At 35.2% G+C, this 22199-nt stretch overlaps 1 protein-coding gene across 5 annotated transcripts in view; it reads left to right on the forward strand.

The window, feature by feature from the left end:
* Positions 1-22199, forward strand: part of cpne5b (copine Vb) — a 181157-nt gene that overhangs the window by 56687 nt on the left and 102271 nt on the right. For 2 of the 5 annotated variants that reach the window (XM_058791229.1, XM_058791230.1), the window contains exons 4-6: positions 3073-3176; positions 6493-6532; positions 7302-7378. In XM_058791229.1, coding sequence (XP_058647212.1) covers positions 3073-3176; positions 6493-6532; positions 7302-7378 — 221 coding nt within the window. Of the gene's footprint in view, positions 1-3072; positions 3177-6492; positions 6533-7170; positions 7189-7301; positions 7383-15591; positions 15654-22199 lie in introns of those variants that run through there. The other 3 variants (XM_058791228.1, XM_058791231.1, XM_058791232.1) reach the window with 3 other exon arrangements.

Raw genomic sequence — 22199 nt, forward strand, 5'->3', positions numbered from 1 at the left:
TTGTCATGTTTGTTATATTTGCAACAAAATAATAATCCGTATCATCTGGTGTGCATCTCCAAGCAACATACAGCGGTGTTTCGTTAGTGAACGAATCTGCGGCTTTGAACGATTCGGAGAGTCAGTGATTAATAACCCATTCATAACTACAGCATTTTGCATCTTTACTGAGTGAATGAATGAATGACACGATGCCTTGACTTGCCGCCACCTATTGGCGGTTTTGTTTTTAAATCTACACTGTAAAAAAAAAAAAGTTGAGCCAGCTTAAAATTTTAAGGCGACCAGCTTCAGCAGATTTTTGAGTTTTCTCAACTTGTCATTTTAAGTTTATACAACAAAAAAATTGAGTATCTCCCACAAAAATAAGTTGAGCAAACTCAAAAATCTGCTGAAGCTGGTTGCCTTAAAATTTTAAGTTGGCTCAACTTTTTTTTTTTTTTGTACAAGTATCATCTTGATTTGCCATCATTTATTGCTTTATTTATTATACTAATAATACACTCAACGGAATGTTAAGAATATGACATAAAACATGACATACAATTAATAAGGATAGAACATATTTTTGCCTCTATAAAGGTAAAAAAATGCACCTGTAAATCAATTTAAGGGGGTAAATATTGTCCTTTAATAGAAAAGGTGTGACTGCGGTCTAAGTGAAAGAGAAGAATGTTAAATGCCCCAGGGGGTACGCTGCTGTAAAAATGTTTGAGAACCACTGATTTATAATAATAACACAAGGAGGACTTAGCGAAATAGTTCACCTAAAAATAAAAATATATTGAAAATGTACTCACCCTCAGGCTGTTCAAGATATAGATGAGTTTGTTTCAGAATGAGAGTCCACAATAATCCACACCACTCCAGTCTATCAATTAATGTTTTGTAAAGCTTAATTTAATTTTAGAAGTGATTGTAACTAAACTTATACCTACGGGATGTTCTGTATAGCTTATCTGAGCTAGTTACAGTAATCAAGGGGGCTGAACTTAGTGTAGGGATCATTCATCAAGTTTTCATTTCAGTTTTAGCTGAAATAAAATTCACAATGTTTAGAACATTGAGCACAGTGAAGGCAGAAACAGCTTAGCATATTCTGTCGACAAACATTTTAATTACGAGGCTTCATTGCTGCCATTCCTGACAAAGTAATTGTAAAGCTACATAGACCGTTTAGTTCTTTCTCTATGCAAAAGGAAACATAGAGTATAACATTAATATCCAGTCTACAGAGTGAATTGTTTCAGACGAGGAGTGATTATAGCAATTGCACACATTTGTCAATAATTGCTAATAATTAAGGCTCTCTTTATATGGCTTTTAGCTTGTTGATTTGAAATTAACAGAGCAGCCTGAAAGGTTCATTTCTACCAGCACAGCAGCACAGCAGTGCAGTGCACGTTTGCTAATTAGGTTTTATTCATTAGATGGTTGAAAGCTCTTTGTGGATACTGCAATTAAAGTTGTTACTTAATTGTTGCATGAGTAATTTGAACTCCTGACTTTCACAAGGTTTTGCATTTGGCTTGAACTCTAGTATTTTTTATTTATTTATTTACTTTTAAATATCTTTCCCCCCATTTTGTGTACAGAAACTATTGCTTTTTTATTGCCATTGATGTGATGGTCATATTATTATTATTATTATTATTATTTCCAGATATATGAGAATGTGATTTTTATTCAAATGTGTCCCCGAAAAGCCTATTACATTTTTAAAATGTATTAATCCCTAATGGTTGAATTGTTTTAGGGTCATTAAACAAGTTTTTGTTTATGCAAAAAACATTTTTCAAAAAAGTATGTAATTACAGTGAATGCATTTAAAAAAAAAAAAAAAAACTAGATTTTTGACCCTTTAACAGCATTTAAAATATGTTGCATATTTAAAGACATGAGTCACATGACAATTTACTGTATATTTGCTATAATATCACTCTAACTTAATGTTATTCATCTCTTGACTGTCCAATTAAAGACCCTACATTTTGGCTAATATATTTCCTCTAATATTTCTGCTGTAATTTTGACAACACTGCTTGTTTTCCAACATAAACTGGAAGTGTTGATATATTAACATAATTAAACACGATTCATTTTGTGATTCTAAGTTTAAAGGTTCTGTTTGTTGTATGTAAAAAAAAAAAAAAGGTTTGCGGGGCCAAAAGGAATAGAATTCAATTTACATCTTGACATTTATTACATTTTGAGTTGTTCTGACCCCCTGGTTGAGAACCACTGTAAATGGTGAAAAACACTTTATGATCCAGAGAGTAATGCAAACACTCTACATCAGTCGGTTGTTATCATCTAAATATCAGTTCATGGAAACAAACTCTGTTTGCAGGCTGTCTATTCATTTATGTAAACTTTTCTGACACTGAATAATTTATGGTCGACATATCGCATGAAAAGTCCCCATGCCTGTAGGTGAAATGCAGACCACTAAACAAACATTGGCTCAGATCAGTTAAATGTCAAAAGGTGGCCTCAATTCGTTTGTAGCACATTTAGCTTTACAAAGAGGGAAGGAACCTATCCAATTATTTAGTCTTTTTTTTAAAGGGAAAAGGGGTTAATGATGGAGTGAGGTGGCCCTAGCTGGGCTTCAGAGGAATATAGCACTCTGTTTAGCTGAAGTCCCCCTCTAATTAAGCAGACATAATTGTCACCAATCTTCAGAGCTGTCGAGTAGCCACACCACTGTAATTAGTGCTGCCATTGAGGACTTAAAGTTTCACTAAACCTTTCCAGTCCTCACACAAGAGCGCACACCTCAGCAAACCAACCCTCCGGCTTTAGACGAGTCTCTGGAGGACAGCAGGAGAGTAAAGGAAAAAGACGGTAACAAGGAAGAAAGAGAGTAAAATCAGGAGGATTACACTAGTCTTTTATTAGAGAGGAGTTGTGATTTCAGATTTAATTCTCATCTCTGCAGTGTTTTGTACCAAACTTTTCCAATTCTTGTTTTTTGTCCTCTATTACTCATTGTTACCTTTCATTTTCTCACCTTCTTTTCTCTCTCTCTGACCCCGTCTCTCCCTCCGCTGTCCCTAATCCACTTTCTAGTTTGGAAGAACGGAGGTGATTGACAACACACTAAATCCAGACTTTGTCAGGAAGTACATCCTGGACTACTTCTTTGAGGAGAAGCAGAGCCTGCGCTTTGATTTGTGAGTTCTTTCTTTTGATCCCTGTCCTGGAGTGCCACATCCACACCTCCATTCCTTTGGAAAGCCCTCTCGCCTCCTCCCACTTCCTGTTTCTTCTGTCACTGAACAGGAATATTCCAATGCATGAAATGATTCTTAGCATCTGATTTCCCATTTTATTATGATTTACTTTGACCCTCTTACTAACTTACTCTTAACCTTTTAACCAACCTGATCTCATGGCATAAACGTACCTGGGGGCACTTTTTAGCGAGACCGTTTTTATGTACCTTACTGCACGTTTTGCCTCCGTTTCAAAGAGAAATGTTCACTGAGTGGCGCTAAAACACGGGTTCAATACATAAACCCTGGTACATTTTTATTATGTTGATATAGGTACGTATTGCTGTGTTTTTATTACGTTGCTTCAGGTACATATTGTGGTGGTTCAGAATTCAAATATCCGGGGACCATCGCTAAAAATGAATGCTGTATCGTGTTGGAAATATGCCCTACACCAAACCCAACCCTAATCTTACCCGATAGTGTTAACAAATGCAAAACTGATATAAAAATGCATTTGTTGATGCAACCATGCTATTTGAACTTGCTTATATCAACCTGATCTCACAGAATTCCATGTAATGACCACGGACTTAATTAACCCCCGAATCTGTGGTGGCATCACGGAATCGCCGAAAATTCCGTGATGGGCTCACAGAAGGCATCAGCCGTGGTCCATGCACGGATTCACTGGTTCAACACCAGCGCTGCATCGGACCACGTAAAAAGAGTGACTCCGATGCAGTTATATTTTGTATATAAATTTATACTTTCACTGGAGCACCTAACCCACCCCTACCCTAAACCTACCCAGTTCTGAACAATAATGATGACGATAAATTTCCCATTATCGCGTCGGCATATTGATGCTAAGGGTTTCCTATTTAAAGTGTTGAACCAGTGGATCCGTGCGTGGAGCACGGCTGATGCCGGTCACTGACTTACATTGGTATCACTTCTGTGAGCCCATCACGGAATGATGCCATCACAGATTCGGGGGTTAATTAAGTCCGTGGTCATTACACGGATTTCTGTGAGATTATGTTGCTTATATGCAGATTTGAACTGTTTTGTCAAACCCTAGTTACACAGGATTCGAACCGGAGCTCCTCAGCTCTTAAGTACATCTCCGTACTCCGTGAGCTACCAAACAAACCTACCATCTATGAAAACCCATAAATATGAAGCTGGATATGTGTGATGCTAACTTTCAAAAGCATCAGTTTTCAAATCTCCCAGCATATTAATAATGTTTTGAAGTCATAACATGATATTCTTCAAGTAATTGTGTGAAAATTACACTTTATTAATCGAAACTCTGTAAATTTGTGTGAAAAGGAATAAAAGGCGTCAGAGTTTTACTGCCTCTAGTGTTCATTTCTTTTGGAAACTGCTCGCTAAAAAGTGCCCCCAGGTACGTTTATGCCTTGAGCCCAGGTAGCTTTTAACCTAAGTGTTGATGCATGATTGTTTTGTTGCCTGTTTAGTTAGGAAATGAGTTGGTGTCACTTTACAGTAGGTGTCTTTAAATACTGTGATAATAAAATAATGAATTGTTTGGTACAATGTATCTGTTGTCATGTTTAATTGCTGAACACTTTTGCTGCTCTTGAGGTGGGATATGGGTAAGGTTAGGGACAGGTCTGGTGGTATGGTTAAGTTTAAGTGGTAAAGGTAGGGTCAACAGTGTTAATTGTAGATGTAGAAACAGATGTAATTACAGGACGGTATTTTCAAATATAAGTACAGTGTAAAAACTTGTATGTACACAGATTGATTAATTTAAATGTAAGTATAGTAGTTAAGGACACTTGATATAAAGTGGGTCACAAAAGTCAATAACTTTCCAAATACATTTTTTATGAATTTTTATCTAAATTTTTTAGAAGTTTTATGTTTGAGTGCATTCAAAATAATAAACCTTGAAATAAATACCTTGAAACACTAGCTTAAAGTTGAAGCATGTAATTCAAGGATTCATGAAACTCTTAAGAAAAACATTCTTAAGACATATTCTAAGAAGTTAATAATGTCTTCATTTTCTTAAGAATGTGAAATACAATTCCTGAAATTCTTAAGACGTTCTCAAATATTTTATGAAGATTGTCTTAAGAAGAAAATGTCAGGCCTTTGCATTATCTGTTTGGATGTGGGGTCCTGCCAAAGATTTGCTGATCGACTCAATGAAAAACACCTCAGAGGTTGTATTTTTACTGTAATAATCACATACTAGTGTGCACACTATTTTTGTTGTGCCATTCTTGAGGAGAGTCCAGCACTGAGAGTTCAGAACTCTATTGAAAAAATCTTAGGTAGCACTTTATTAGCATGCATATTACTAGAATATTAGCCATTTATTAGTTGGAATTAAGCACATATTAATGCCTTATTCTACATGACCTTATTCTACATCCCTAATCCTACCCAATACCTAAACTTAACAACTACCTTACTAACTATTAATAAGCAGCAAATTAAGCATTTATTGAGGGAAAAGTCGTAGTTAATAGTAAATAAGTGTTCCCTATTCTAAAGTGTTACCAAATCTTAATTATAAAATTAAAAACAAGCTCCTTGGAGTTTTTGGCTAAAAATCCATGACGTATGATCATTATTTACATTATCCGTCATTGGTGTCATTTGTGAGTACTTGTGTGCATCTCTAGTAGTAATAGTGAATATTATATATAGAATGTTATATTATATTATAATATAGAATATTATATTTGAATAATATTCAAATATTAAATATAGCAATATTTAATATTTGAAACAACCCAATAATTTAATTAAATGTCTTACGTTTGTGGATTCAAGAAAAGTTGGAAGTTTTCCTAACTTTAGGACAATGATATTTAAGAACATTATTTTCATGAATTCAGATATTTGTCTTTACGTCATTCTTAAGAACAAAGGTAAGGACATTTTTAAGAAGTTTCCTAATGTTTTTGAGAATACAAAATATTCTTAACTTTATTCTTAGGGTAGAAAACAAGAAGAATGTTTTGTGAATCCAGCCAGAGATACATTGCTTTGAAAGTAAAAGACAGTTTTTACTTTATGCACTTTATGAAACATGTCTGTCAACAGCAAGCACGTTTGACCCTTATGTTGTTATGCACGCTTACTTAAAATACATTTTGTGTGTGTGCACTTGTCTATTAAAGTACTTGTTTCCTTTTAAAGTTAGTTTTTAATGGCTTATCTTTTAATTAGCTGCTCAATGTGTTTGAAGACTTTGGATAACAGTGTTTTTTTCCCCTACTTAATTCAGATATGATGTTGACTCTAAAAGTCCTGATCTTTCCAAACACGTAAGTAGTGCTGCAATATGATATGAATGAAAACATTAACATGCAAATCAGTTTCTTTAAAAAAATATCCAAATATATTTTGGAGTGCACTCCCCTTTTTGAAGAGAAAGTCATTGAGATGTTGTTACTTTCATATATTTACATGAATATTTATTTTAGTTGGGTCCACAGTTGATGGCTGATGTCATGAAACTGATCTCATGTAATATTATATATACAGTTATTTTTGTTATCTTATTTCTTATTTTCTCTTATTTTTGCTGTTTATGTTTGAATCCACATTTAAAACCTACAGGATAAAGTTCTGGATAATAAAACTAACTATTGTTATTTAAAAATTAAATACAGTGTTCGAAGCCACTGGCATTTTTACTTGTGCAGAAGCAAAAAATGAGAAGTAAATCAATATATTTGGATATATTTTATTCATGTTCCTCCCCATTCCTGTGATTGTCATCACATTTCATTTAATGCATGCAAAGCGATCATGTATATCTACTAATCACCACTGTCTTTTCTGGTCTGATCATCCCCTAAATTGTATGTGTTGTTGTCTGTGTGGCTGGTATTGTATTTGTGTCTTGTGCTTTCTGTTACATGCTGTGCTCTGTTGTAAACATGGCCGTGCTCCTTCCCAGAAGCCCCTTGAACTAGACGTACGTCTTTGCCTTTCAATTCACTTCTATAAGAAGAGGGCAGAGCGTTGGTTTTTGTTGAATTTGATAAGCTCTTACTGCCTCTTCTGCTTGATCCTACCCGCTCCATCTAGGACTTTCTTGGCCAGATGTTCTGCACACTGGGCGAAATAGTGGGGTCGCCAGCCAGCCGACTAGAGAAACCTCTTGGGTGAGTAGAATTCAAATCACAGCTGTGTTTTCAAAAGTGTGTTCACTGGAACTGTGCTGGCTTGTTTCCAGGGTCAAGTATTAGCCACACCTGCCAGTTTCGGGTACATTTTAAGGTCCAATTCTCGCCATTAACAAACCATTAACTATCTATGACTTTTGCCTCAATAAACTACTAATTTGCTGATTATTAATAGTTAGTAAGGTAGTTGTTAAGTTTAGGTATTGGGTAGGATTAGGGATGTAGAATATGGTCATGCAGAATATGTGCTTTATAAGTACTAATAAACAGCCAATATGTTAACAATAAGCAACTAGTTAATAGTGAGAATTGGTCCCTATACTAAAGTGTTACCTTTCTGTTCTTATTTAACATTATTTGGTTACACTTTCTTTTAAAATGTTCTTGTTACAGTGTAATTATACATTTAAATACTGAGTAATATTAATTAACTATATGTACTTACTATATGGTTAGGGTTAGGATTAGAGTTTTGCTTAGGGTTACTTGCATGTAATTATGCATAATTTATTGTTATTATAATAGTAACTACATGTAACGTGTAACAAGGACACATGTGTAACAATAAAGTGTTACCCATTATTTATTAATTAATTATTTAATTAATTAAAAATATTTATGGTTGCACTTAATTTGCCCTTGTTACAGTGTAATTACACATTTAAGTACGGAATAATTTTACTGTGGGGGTTAGGGTTAGGAACAGTGTTTGGTTTAGGGTTAGTTGCTTGTAATTATGCATACTTTGCTGTTATTGCTAATGATAATAAATGTATATAATACTAATTAATTACTATTTAAACTGAACTGAGCTGGACGATGACATCGCTGAATTCAATGAGATGCCTTTAACTGAAAATTGAGTGTTTAATCTTGTCATTTTACATTATTGACACTCTATTTTTCTATTTTGACATTGTAAAGTTGCTTTGACACAATCTGTATTGTTAAAATCACTATATAAATAAAGGTGACTTGGCTTGACTAATAAATAAATTAAATAAACAACAAATACATGTTTTATATAAATAAATAAATAAATGTTTTTATATAATATATTTATGAAAATATTTTATATACCGTTATTATATAAATATATAAAAATACAGAATATTTGAATAAAAAAATAAATAAATTAATACTTGTATTCAGCAAGGATGCAATAAATTGACTTTTAGATTGTATTATGGTTTCCAAAATATATTCCACAAAATAGCAACTGTTTTTCTTGAACAGAAAATCAGCATATTAGATCATGTGACAATGAAGACAGGAGTAATGATGCTGAAAATTCAGCTTTGATCACAGCAGTAAATTACATTTTAAATAGAAAAAAAATATTTTAAATTGTAATAATATTTCACAATATTACAATATTACTTTATTATTATTATTATTATTATTAAAGAAACTTTGAAGAGCACAAGAGAAACATGCAAATATCTTACTCAGCCCAAATTTTTGAATGGCAGTGTGTTTAATATTATTTATAACTATATAAAGTGTAAATGAGTTTAAAATAAAAGTGTAATATAATACATTATTTATACGCAATTTTTATTTTTATATAATATTTTTATATATTAAAAGACATTTATGACAGCCAGCACAGGTCATTGTGATAACTTACATTTTAAAATTGTTCTTTCCATTTAAAGCATATATAATGTTGAATTTCCTAATAAGGTTACTGGCAAGTTAACTGTTTTATTTACACGCCAAAACCAATTTTTAGTCGCATTTGGGGCTTGGCAAGTGTTAATTTTGCACCCTGCTTGTTTCCGTTGGCTGTTTCAGTGTTGGCAAAAGACACATTAGCAAAAGCAGTCGTCTGTGGCCCATTTTTTCAAAAGCATTGTTAGTCTTTTCGTTTCCCCGTCATTGGCCCTGGTAGAGCAGGTCCATCCAGATGGAGTCTGATCGTGGAGCGCAGTATTTCTGGCTGAGAAACTCTTTAATTAGAGAGGTACCCTGATGTGTGAGATCAACAGATTTCAAGGCTTAGCTAGCGATCCTCATTAGCTATAACCGTGCATTGTGGGTAAACTTGTGAGAGGATAGTTTCCTTGGTGTAAAAATGTTGAGACATGCATTTTTCCCTTTTCTCCATACGTTTTTGTTCTGTGTTATGTCTTACAAAAGCAGAATCACATATTTAGAAAGTCCCAAGGCAGACACAACTTTTAATGAGAGCTTGAATTAGATGGGGTGAAAAAAATACAATACAGTAACTCATGCGATTGTTTAGTACTGAAATCAATTGTGAGCTAGGAAAGGCATTTACATGAGCTCTACATTAATGCAAATGACAATGTTGTTCGGAAAATTACCCTGGTCTTGATTCAAGGCTTTCAAACATGAAACACACAATACATGTATTTCCCTGGAGCACCTCTGAGTCAGTGGACCCTGTTCAAAGCTCAAAGTATGTGTGTGTGTGTGTGTGTGTGTGGAGAACGTGAACATGTTTCCCATTGATTGACTCAAAGAAGCTCTTCTCGAGGGAATAACTGGACTCATAAAGTCCAGCAAACACACTAAATTGCCTCCTTCAGGCTTATAGACCGTCTAATAAACTGAAAGGGATAACGCAGTACACTTTTGGGGCTGTGTGAACAAGTGTGAGGATATTCACTGTCAGCATGTGTGTTTCTATCACGTCTCAGAGAAATTCAGTTTTGCTGTGCTGCTGTTGTCGTGCGCAAGCTGTGTTAAGCCTGTATCCCGCTGCAGGCATCAGAAGAGATGCTGACCACATGAGGCTTTCATGACATTGATGAAAAAGATCTAAAATCAGTAAACCTGAAAGTTTAATGTCTGCCTAGCCTGCCCCGGGCGTGTCAAGGGTTTAAAGATCTGAGATTCACACACAGGTACAGAGAGATTCATACACATTTTCAGAGATCATATGCTACTTTCCATTCAAAGGGATTAATTTGGTGTTTTGTTACACTGATTTTTTTTTTTTTAATGTAGCTAAAATAAATTGTTTGCAACCACTTACCTTAAAACAAAAATTAGTATCGTTTTTTTTAAATTAAAATCAGCAGTTAATTTTCACTGGAGTAGGAAATACTCAAATCACCAAAAAGGTGGTAAAGAGAAAGCTATGAAGAATCAAAGTTGTAGTTTTTTTTCTTTCTTTCTTTCACAAGCAGCTTTGGTTGCACTTTATTTTAAGGTGTTCTTGTTACAGTGTAATTATACATATAAGTATTGAGTAATATTAATTAACTACATGTACTTTCTATATGTGACCCTGGATGACAAAACCAGTCAGTGTCAATTTTTCGAAATTTAGATTCATACATCTTCTGAAAGCTGAATAAATAAGCTTTCCATTGATGTATGGTTTGCTAGGATCGGACAATATTTAGCTGAGATACAACTGTCTGAAAATCTGGAATCTGAGGGTGCAAAAAAATCTAAATATTGAGAAAATCGCCTTTAAATTTGTCCAAATTAAGTTCTTAGCAATGCATATTACTAATCAAAAAATTAAGTTTTGATACATTTACGGTAATAAATTTACAAAATATCTTCATGGAACATGATCTTTACTTAATATCCTAATGATTTTTGGCATAAAAGAAAAATGGATAATTTTGACCCATACAATGTATTTTTGGCTATTGCTACAAATAGTGACTTAAGACTGGTTTTGTGTTCCAGGGTCACATATGGTTAGGGTTTGTCTTAGGGTTATTTGCATTTAATTATGCACAATTTATTGTTATTATAATAGTAAGTACATGTAACATGTGTAACAAGGACAGCATAAAATAAAGTGTTACCATGAATTTAAAAAATGTTATCACAATTTGAGTTTTTGACATCTTCAGCCTTATGATTGATCTTGTCTGTTTTGTGTTGTTCTCTTTTCCCTTTAAACTCACCCTGCTGTGAAAGGGAAAAGAGAACATAAATGTTACCCATAAATGTTAATTAATGCATTAACTATCAAACATGTACTAACATGTAGTTAAGGCTGCCGTTATTTTTTTCAGAAAGGCTTTATGGAGAAACGGGGTTGGGGAAAAAATACAGTAAAAATGGCATGTGGTAGGCAGAGCTTACTGTAAAAAAAATATGGTGACAACATTTAAAAATATACAGATTTATCTTAAATTTACAAATGTGTATTACATTAACTGTAATAATGTTATATTACTAAAATCAGGTGGTAAAGAGAGAACCACATGATGAATTAAAGTTCATCACAAGAAGGTGCACAGTGTCATGCACATAAATGCAAAACACCATCATGGTACCACACATTACATGAAATGTCCCATTAGATCTATTAGTTTAGTAACATTTAGTTTGACCCTGAGGCTGAAAAACAACATTTTAGGTTAAGCACTTTCTTAACTTTGAAACTTTGTTGAAAAAGTACATAAATCAGACTTTTAAAAAAAAATGTTTCTAGCTCCTATTTCATACCCTATTTATGGAAAGCGCCACAACTTTTCAGCGATATATTCTTGAAATATTTGAAACAAGCTTTGCCCAGCAGTGGGCTGCTGAACATCCCGCAAGGATTGCAATTAGTGTACTTTAACTCTCCTTGCATGAGCACCATCTGCAGATGGCAGGAAGCTAACTTTAAGTACTAGACGACCCCCCACCATAATGAGGTCTATTACACACTCTCAGAAATAAAGGTACAAAAGCTGTCACTGGGGCGGTACCTTTTCAAAAGAGGTACATTTTGGTACCTTAAAGGTACATATTAGTAGTTAAAGTGTACATATTAGAACCTAATAGGTACAAAAGTGTACCTTTTGAAAAGGTACCGCCCCAGTGACAGCTTTTGTACCTTTATTTCTGGGAGTGCATGTTGCAGTGGATGTAAATGTCCGTGTATAATTAAATGGAGAGACAGCAAAAGTGAAGGTATGTGAGGTGTCTGTGTTCATTTCCCAGACAATCCCAGCGCTCTCACCAGCCCGGACACCAATCTGTTTTCAATGGCTTAAGCTCTCCTAAAGCACATTTATGCAGTGTCTATTGCAAGAGCCAACCTTCTGTCCACAAGACACTCAACGCGCATTTTCTCTCTACCTCTAAGATTGCTATTACAACTGCTCGTGCTCGAGTCAGAGATTTGTACAAACATCAATATTAAATTTCTGCATCATTTGTGATCCGGCTGTTAATAACACATCAAATATTGTGACTTATTGTAGCCATATGGTTTTTGGTCTTAATGTGTTACTGTATGGTATAGAAGCTAATATAGTGCATTAAGTTTGTAATACGGTATTGATAATATATTGTTGATGCATTACTTTGTAGACCCCTCTAAAGCAAACAGAGCAGATCATTACAGAGGTGTGAAGACTTAAAATGTGCATTAAGAGTGCCAATCAACCATTTGCACATATTTTTGAGAGGTAACAAAAGTAAATTGACATTTTTCCAACCAAAAACTCTCTCGTCTCTCGTGCCTCCTCGAGCCTTGGATTCGTTCTCATTTCTTGTGGCCAATCATGGCTCTTTGGGCATAACATTTCAAAACCACCTCAGTGCTGTTCTCCACACAAGCAAACAAAAGCTTCTATCTGCAATTCTTCCTCCATTTCCACCTCCTTTCTCCGCTGCTTTTAATTGTTTCGCCTTTAATCTTCAGGAAATTGGACCTCACATTAATTATGAGTCGCAGGTCGGGTTTTGATGATGAAAGAGGGACGTGAGAGAAAAAAGCAGAGGAAAACACTAAGCATATTCAGTGCAAAAAACGCCACAGATCAAGTGTGTGTGCTTGAATGGCAGATGAATAACGGGCTAGAAGGTAATAAGCAATAAAAAAGAGCCAGTTCTGAACAAGTATAGAGACAAAGGATCGTGCCTCATAAGACTGGATTGTATTTGGAGATAAAATTAGAATTTCACCTGTTTTAAGAAGAAGGCTTTCCTATTTATCTCATTGGCAGCTGTGCAGCTAATGCACATTTACTCAGGATTTATATGTTGCTTATAAAAAGTTTTATTTTGTTAGAATAAATAGCTACCTTTGAATGGCAGTCAGTTGAAAAATATGCTTTTTTTCAGCAAGATGGTGTATCTATGACCAGTGTTGGGGGTAACGCATTACAAGTAACGCGAGTTATGTAATCAGATTACTTTTTTTTCAAGTAACTAGTAAAGTAACGCATTACTTTTAATTTACAAGAAAATATCTGAGTTACTTTTTCAAAAAAGTAATGCCAGTTACTTAGTTTTCCCATTTATTGACTGACAAGTCTCCTGTCCCCATGTTGGGAGAAATTGGAAGTACAGAGGCGTTGTGTTAGTTTTACACTAAATGTCAACATGTATTAATTCATCTCACTCGCAAAAAACAGATTTAGCATTCCTCAAAATGAATTAAAACAGTGAAATGCAAACTCAGAATATGACTCAAACCTGCAATAATTAAATATGCTTTTTTTTTTTTACATTTTATTAACCAATGTCTTTGCAGTTGACCTTTGATGATCCAGTTCAACCGTACTAATAAGCAAAAATGACTTTAGATAAACTAACAATTGTGCTTCATTGTTTTTTTTTTATTGCTGAAAACTGTTGAAACTTCTCCTGCGTTCTACTGTACAGACGTGAATTTACTTTTCCTTCAACCTGAGGTTTATTCATTCCACTTTTTGGTGTGAAAGGGCTTTTACATTCGCTATAAATACAACTTCTTATATTAAACACAAACAATCAAGCCCTGCTCATATTTAAAAAGTAGCACAAAAGTAGCGCAAAAGTAACGTAACGCATTACTTTCCATAAAAAGTAACTAAGTAACACAATTAAATGTAGTGGGGGAAAAAGAAAAACTTGAACATTTCCAATATTTTCTGTAATATCTGTAAACTATAAAGCCACTTGATTGTTTATTCTATCTTTTTGTACATGTAAATGTACCATATGTATCCATAAGGAGATTTTTTTTTTGCTGTAGTTAGATTCAGAGAAATTTATTGACTGTGTGGATTAACAGCAAAATGTATGTGAATTTACCTTTTTAGAAAGAACCTGGCACTTGAGAGGCATATGTGAAAGAAGTATCTCCGCCACAGAGAAGCCAAAGTGTGTTGATGTACATGATGCATTCTAATGTGGGAAAGATCAAAGTCTCCTGTGGTAAAGAGAAACTGAGACATATATAGACAGTTAGATTAAGAACCAAAGTGCTTTCTCTCATCTTTACATGAAATGCTATTATCTGAGAGCCAGACCCCAGACTTTCGTCCCTCCACTATATTCTTGAAAGGCAATGCAACTGATTTGTTCGCTGTTCAGCACATTAAGAAGGAGAATTTAATAGAGATGTTAAACACTACTGAGGGTCTGTAATTTCAAAATAAATGCTGTTCTTTTGAACTGAAGAAAAAAGGCATCATGGTTTCCACAAATATATGAAGCAGCACAACTGTTTTCAACACTGATAATAATCAGAAATGTTTCTCGAGCAGCAGATCAGCATGTTAGAATGATTTCTGAAGGATCATGTGACACTGAAGACTAATGAGGATGAAAATTCAGCTTTATTTTTTAAAATATATTAAAACAGAAAACAGTTATTTTAAATCACACTATATTACTGTATTTTTGAACAAATAAATTCAGTCTTGGTGAACGTAAGGGTCTTCTATCAAAAACATTTAAAAAGTTGTAGGAAGAAATGGGAGTTTTAGTTTTATTAACGTAATTGCTACTTTGTTTCTAACATAACCAAAGTTCTGCAGTGTGACCTTGAAATCAAAAATCAGGTTTTGTCCATGTTAGCTTTTAAGCATTTTAAAGCATTTATATGCAGCTACAGTAGAAAAACATATTTAAAATGTTCAGTTCTCACTCTTCTGAATGAACTGACAAAAAATGTAATCACAACTGATCTTTTATGCATTCTAGAGAGCATTGTATTGTACAAAAAGTTGTACTATTTGCTATAAAAATGCTCTGAACGAGAATGCTTTTACTATCAATAGCAGGCAGCAAATCATGTTTTGTTAGTTGTTCTCATTCACACATACATTAATTTCGCAATCATCAATTGTTTGAAATGATTGATTTTGAAACATTAGTGATACAAGCCAGAAAAAGTGTTTTTTGATGTTGGTGTTGTTTGTCCTAATGCTCAGCTGCACCATAGACTAAAAGCTATTGACTGCATGCTACACCCTGACTTCCTGTTTCAACAGGAAATACAACAACACAGGAAAGAAAATTGCACCATGAAAGCCATTTAAGGACCAAAAGAAAACTTTATTTATGAACCAGATGTTGTCTAACATAATCAAGATGGTTTTGTAGCCATTATGTGGCTAATGATGACCTGTAATTAGGCAAAAATACAAAACGACTAATTGAAATTCAAAGACAGTTGTGCAGGCTAAGTAATAGGATGCAGTTAAATGAGAGCAATTAACATCTCTTGACCTGAAGTTTTCTTAGTCAACCTGTTACACACACCCAGTTCAAATTAGGATGAGAGTTTTGGCTTTTTGTTTCTCATTGGAATATCAAATTAGATTAACAGTGCTGAATACAAAGTGAGCTGGATTATTGCTGCAGTGAGTTGTGAGTGCCCATCTTTTTGTTGAATATAATTCCTCATTTCCTGCTGGTCTCAGAAATGTGTGAATTCCCTTCACACCTTTTCTCTGCTCTATGAATAAAACTCGTTGAAAATGCAGGCTTTTGCCCTAAGATAACTTTGTATTCAGCTTTGTGTTTAGTTATTCCCCAAAATCCCAAACTATGTAAATGTACCACAGGACCAGATTTATATTTTATTTAAATACGAGAAAGAGGATCTTTGGTCAAATGCCATCTGTGACCTGCTGGTGATTACCACAGCTAGACCCTCAGTTTTACATGGAATAGGCAACTATTACACTGATTTGAAATATGACCATGTCACTTAAACATTATATGTTTATTAAAAAATCTGGTCTGTGCCAGTTTTTAAGCCAGCTCATGTTGTGACCATGCAAATTCAGTTAACTTCTAGTTACTTTCACAACTCCACTCACAGGAATTATGGCCATGATCAATTAAAACATAGTTGTACCTCAAAGTTGGACTGCACAAGATTGGTATATTTTCTGACACACATGCCACATTTATTGACAGACTGAAAATGAATTTTCATGAATTTTGATAGGTCCACAAATACTGACTATGAGAAACTTTGCAAGTATATGTGAAAGTATGTGAACTTATTCTACTAAACCTAAACCTACCCTAACAGTCTACTCTGAGAGTTACTAGACATGTAGTTGCAAATTAATGAGAATTAGTTGACATGAAGTTACAAAGTTCAAAGTTTTTTATTTGAGTAACAGAAAGAGTCAACAGGGACTGATTGCCTCTTTAAAGGGCCCATTATGCATGAAATATTTGTGTTTACTGTGCCATATGCACAATTTCTATACCAAACAGTTTATGACCATTCTTCCTTATGGTATCAGACATTAATGTCTTGTTTCTTGTAAAATCCCAGCCCATCATGAAGCAGTACTGCCAGACTATTTTAGCAGCCATTTCTAAAACATATTTCTCAATAATGAACTGAACCAAAACAATCCAGGCGTGCTGTGCAAGATTTCAGTGATGGAAATAAGTCAAGACCTTTATCTGAAATTAGCCGTCTGATTTGGGTTTCATGAGACCGTGGTAATATCCGTACAAGCCTCCTTCATTTCTGCTCTGCATTTTCCAGGCTGCTTAAATAAAAGCCGGAGGAACTGAAGACTTTGAATGATCTTTTGTCTCGTTCGTGTGTCAACATCAAGCCCGTATCTTCCTTTGTTTGATCAGAATGCATAACCTGCACTTCTATTGATTATCTTTTAGAAGCATGCATCGCCAAACAAGCTATTTATTTGCTCCAGATCATGATAGATGATGAATTCTGCATGTGTAATAGGTGATATTTTAGATTTGTCATGTCTCCCAGAATCACACCAACTTTGGGACTTCCACAGGAGAAATCACACACCTCATCTCGCTGTCACAGACGCTACACATCGCCGTTGGTATGGCAACCAGCTATTTTAGAACACATTAACTCAGTAGTAGCGGGTCCTTTGAGGTTTGTTATTGTGTATCTCCAGTATGCAGATGTGTATTAAAGCAACTGCATAAGTTCCCCTCGCTGCCTTTCCAAACAGCCTTTTACAGCCTGTCGCTTGGGTTTGATAAGGAGAGTATTTTTATCTCCAGGAAAGAGATGGCATTTTGTTGGCACCCCATTTCTTTTGCTCCTGATCTTTACACTGGGAGATCCATGATGGGCTCTACGTGTAATTACACACTCTCAGTTCAGCTGTTTAAATGTGGAAAGAAATTAAAGCTGTATTTATGTATATATATATATATATATATATATATATATATAACCTGTAAGATGACAGTGCTTGACTCATATCATCTACTTGTATGCAAAATCTCCTTAATACCTCAATTATTTCACCTAGAGAGCAGTGAGATTAAAGGAATAGTGAAAATGGATGAATCATTTGTAGTGAATGGGTGCCGTCAGAATGAGAGACCAAACAGCTGATAAAAACATCACAAGTAGTAATTCACATGACTCTAGTCCATCAATTAACGCCCTGTGAAGTGAAAAACTGTATTTGTAAGAAACAAATTCATCATTAAGACATTTTTAACTGGCTAAAATAACTCATCTGAATCAGGAGAGAAATATGCACATATCAACCACTGTTTACAAGAGAAAACAGTCCAAATCAATTCTAAACAAATATATTGGTGGATTTTGATATTAGAGGACAACAGAGGATGGACTTTTTAACTGGAGGAAGTGCTATTTTTGATTATGGACACTTGCTAGAAATCTTCTTAGGCTAGCCGCACGCTAGACGATTTTCAAATCTTAACTGATTTTAAAACCATGGGAGACCACAGACATGAAGTCAGTTCAACCGATTTTTAGCCTTATAATCCTCTGAACGCGCACACTAGATGATTCGAGCAGACCACACACTTGATGATTGTAGGAATGATTTTTACAGTGACACGAGATCTCATTGACACTCGCGAGATCAAACGTGACTTGAGAAGAAAAACAAATACAGGAAAATCAACATGGTCAGCTGGCTCTCCTGGTGCGCGTTCTGTTTCACAGTGAAAAACAAAGTATAGAAAAGAATATGGGTGATGTTCTCTGCTTTCATGGCATGTTTGTGGCTGTCAAGTTTCAGCTATAGAAGCACACAACATCTGGTAGGTGACACCTGCTTGCTCTCATTGGCTATCGCGGGTATCACATCAGAGGCAGCCCGATCAAGGGTTGTAAATATCAAACATGTTTGATATTTAATTTGCACAGTTGCTTTTTGTTTTTTACTACTGTTCCCAGAAGAAAATTTAATAAAAAGTTGTTAACAAAAAACATGTTAGATATTTACAATTTGAGTTCGGGGACTCTCCATCTCAATCGGGAGCAGATAAATAATCGTAATGACACCACACAATAGAGCATTTTTGGACAAAAAATCACTTGCGACAAGCCATGGATCAGGCCACACTCCCCGATCGTTCGGGGGTGCAAATTGGGCTTAAAATCAGCCTTAAAATCCTCTAGTGTGTGGCCAGTCTTATCGTCACGGATGCAGCAGCCACTGACACAAAAACACCAGCCACAGAACCAACCACTCAATCACGCCCTCAATCACCGGAGTATTGAACACCGGCACCTGCACTTAATCACCAGAGCACTATAAGAGCACATTCACCCCATTAGTTCATCGGCTGGTCTCGAGGTTACTTACTCAGTTCTTTGGCCCTGTGGACTGTTGTGACGCTTACCTGTGCTCTTCCTACCTCGTCTATCCTCTTTGGAGTATTGACTGTGAACTGGTAACCTGAATTTGCAGATAAGACCGTCACCTTGCATTCTCTGAGTTTATAATATCTGATGTCATTCTGAGACTTCACCGGCGCTTAGAAGCTTATGCTAACTCTAATAAAGAGAAGGTTACTTTACTTGCATCTTCCTTGTCTTCATCCTTGGTAAAGTGTGACACTTATAAATTGTATTACTGTATACATTATGGATTTCTTTACTCTCCTTTTTGTCACTTTAAAGGGATAGTTCACCCAAAAGTTAAAATTCTGTCATCATTTACTCATCCTCATGTTGTTCCAAACATGTATGAGTTCCTTTCTTCTGTTGAACATTAAAGAAGATATTTTGAAGAATGTTGGTAACCAAATAGCTGCTGGTGGCCATTGACTTTCACAGTAATTTTTTTTTTTTCATACTATGGAAATCAATGGCTACCAGCAAATGTTTTATTACCAATGTTTGATTTTTTTTTTTTTTTTTTTGTATTCAGTGGAAGAAATAAACTCATACAGGTTTGGAACAAGCTGAGGATGAGTAAATGTTGAAACTTTTTTTGGGTGAACTATGCCTTTAATGCGTCCCTGCAGAATGAACATTTTTAAAATGACTTATCCCAAACATTTGAATGATAGCATAGTTTTGAAGACTTCAGAGCTTTTCAGTATCCATCCCGTTTCATTGTACGGAAAAGAGCAGCTTGCATATTGTGCTTAAAATCTCCTTTGGTGTTAATTGTATAAAAAAAAAAGAAAAAAAGGGTGAACTATTTCTTTAAATGAAATTACTGACAAAATCTCTTAAGCTATGAAAGAGCAATAATATTTCCCTCTGCTGGAAACACAGCTACAAAAATGACATGTTGATTTCTCTCAGTGCTTTCATCCGTTGTTTAATGTGACAGTTATTTTTCCATATAAAAGCCTTCGAACTTTGTAGGAGAGATAGAAACAACAGCAGAAGTGGTGGGGGGTTCCTGCACACCTGCAGAAGTGATGATGCCCCCCTATAGATAGTGGACGTCCCTCCTGCTGGCCTTTGGCTGTAAACAGCTGAGACAGTGGTCATGTGACCTGCTCGCGCGTGTCTTGATGAAGACATCACATACTCTTCTGTCTCCACTCTTCCCGTGTTCCCATCAGCACTTGCAGCAGTGCTCAGGGAGCGAGTGTTGAGCTATTCTCTGTAGTGTGATGAAGGATATGATTTCCATCACTCGGCTTCTTGATTGTCCTGCTGCAAGGTATGATGGCAGGCCCGATGTGCCCAAATCAGGACTGTAATGTCCTCCTGCTGCAGAGTGCAGAAGAAGAATAACGATCATCTATATAATTAGTTCTTTGGGGCTCTTTTTCCTCCTTTAACACACTTTTTTCTTGCTCTTCTCCTCTTGTAAGTACCTTTGTGATGAATGGTTTCTTGTTGTCCCATTCATGAGTGTGGTAAGGAGGTCCACTGAGTTTGTTTGTGCTTGGAAGAAAGTCTTGTCTGTTGAGAAGGTGAACGCTGTTGTTTTATCCACTTGTGAGGTGCTGGATGTCGTTTTTGCCGGGGTTTTTTTCTTCTTCTGTTGATTGTTGTAGCTGTTGCCTCTTAAATTGCAGTGCTGATGATTTGTTGAGCAATGAAAACAGCAAGCAAGATTTTCTAATTATTAGAAATGGGGCTGTACGACCCGAAGTGTTAAAATGGTGGTCAAGAACGGCTTCAAGAAACATGCAAAAATGGGGATCCTGAAAAAAAAAAAAAAAAAAAACAAGCAAAATAAAACACATTAATTTTCTTCATAGAGAAATTGACTGTATAAATCTCTCTCAAGAGAGACCTACTATGAGCTCCAAGGTTGTTTAGCGATGGTATTTGCATTTGTAGAAGCCACTGGGTTAAAGGCGTGATACTATTAGATTTGAATACACCTCTTCCATGATTAGTATGACCATTTTAATTTGTCATTAAAAATAATTTAGATATTTTTTGATTGTTTAGAGGGCATAAAGGGTGGTATGTATTGTACCACCCTGATATTTTGGATATTATGCCCTACAAATAAAAATAAAAATTAAATGAGAAATTCTTAATATTTAGGATGTGATTATAATGATATATTTTTAAAAACAGATTCAAAGTACACATGTACATGTGTTTGTGTGTGTGTAACAAAAGTATACATTTTTACTTGATAGTTAAAGTCGTTAAAGGTAATCTTCCATTGAATAATTACTGTACAAACCAAATGAAACCAACATGATTACAAAGAGTATGGGCCCTATTATACATGTAGCGCAATGCTGCGCCAGGCGCGACGCAAGTGATTTTTGCTAGTTTCAGCCCAACGCAGTTATCATTTTCACGTCCTGTGCCACGTTGTTTAAATAGCAAATGCATTTGCACCCATTTGTGTGCTCATGGGCGTGCTGGTCTGAAAACGAGGTGTGTTCAGGCGCATTGTTGGCACGTTGCTATTTTGAGGCAACTGAAATAGACCGTGCCATTGACCAACTAAAACCTTGTCTAAAGTCAATGGCGCAGTATTTTTGTTGTTATTTAAAGAGCAAGTTAGTAATATGAGCCTATAGGCGGGCCCACAACGTGCGTACACAGGGATGCGCAGCAGCACACAAACATGTCAGGTATTAAAAATTAAAGGATTACAATGTAGATTATTATTGTGTAGGCTACATCAATATAAAAATGCCTACAAGCCATAATAGTTAAATATGTTTATGTTACATTGTTTTGATAAATGATAAATAAAGTAATGTCTTGAAAAATTGATTTATTTTTCCTGTTGATGTGTGATTCAAGCAATATCCTGTTTAATGATATACAGTAGATTACTAATATTGAGGCAGTAAAAATATGTTTTGCACCCAAATTACAATGTGTGTTATGGCTTTAACAAGCATTTAGATAAACTTAACGGTAACACTTTACAAT

The sequence above is a fragment of the Onychostoma macrolepis genome, chromosome 11 (genome assembly GCF_012432095.1).
Source record: "Onychostoma macrolepis isolate SWU-2019 chromosome 11, ASM1243209v1, whole genome shotgun sequence".
Lineage (NCBI taxonomy): Eukaryota > Metazoa > Chordata > Actinopteri > Cypriniformes > Cyprinidae > Onychostoma > Onychostoma macrolepis.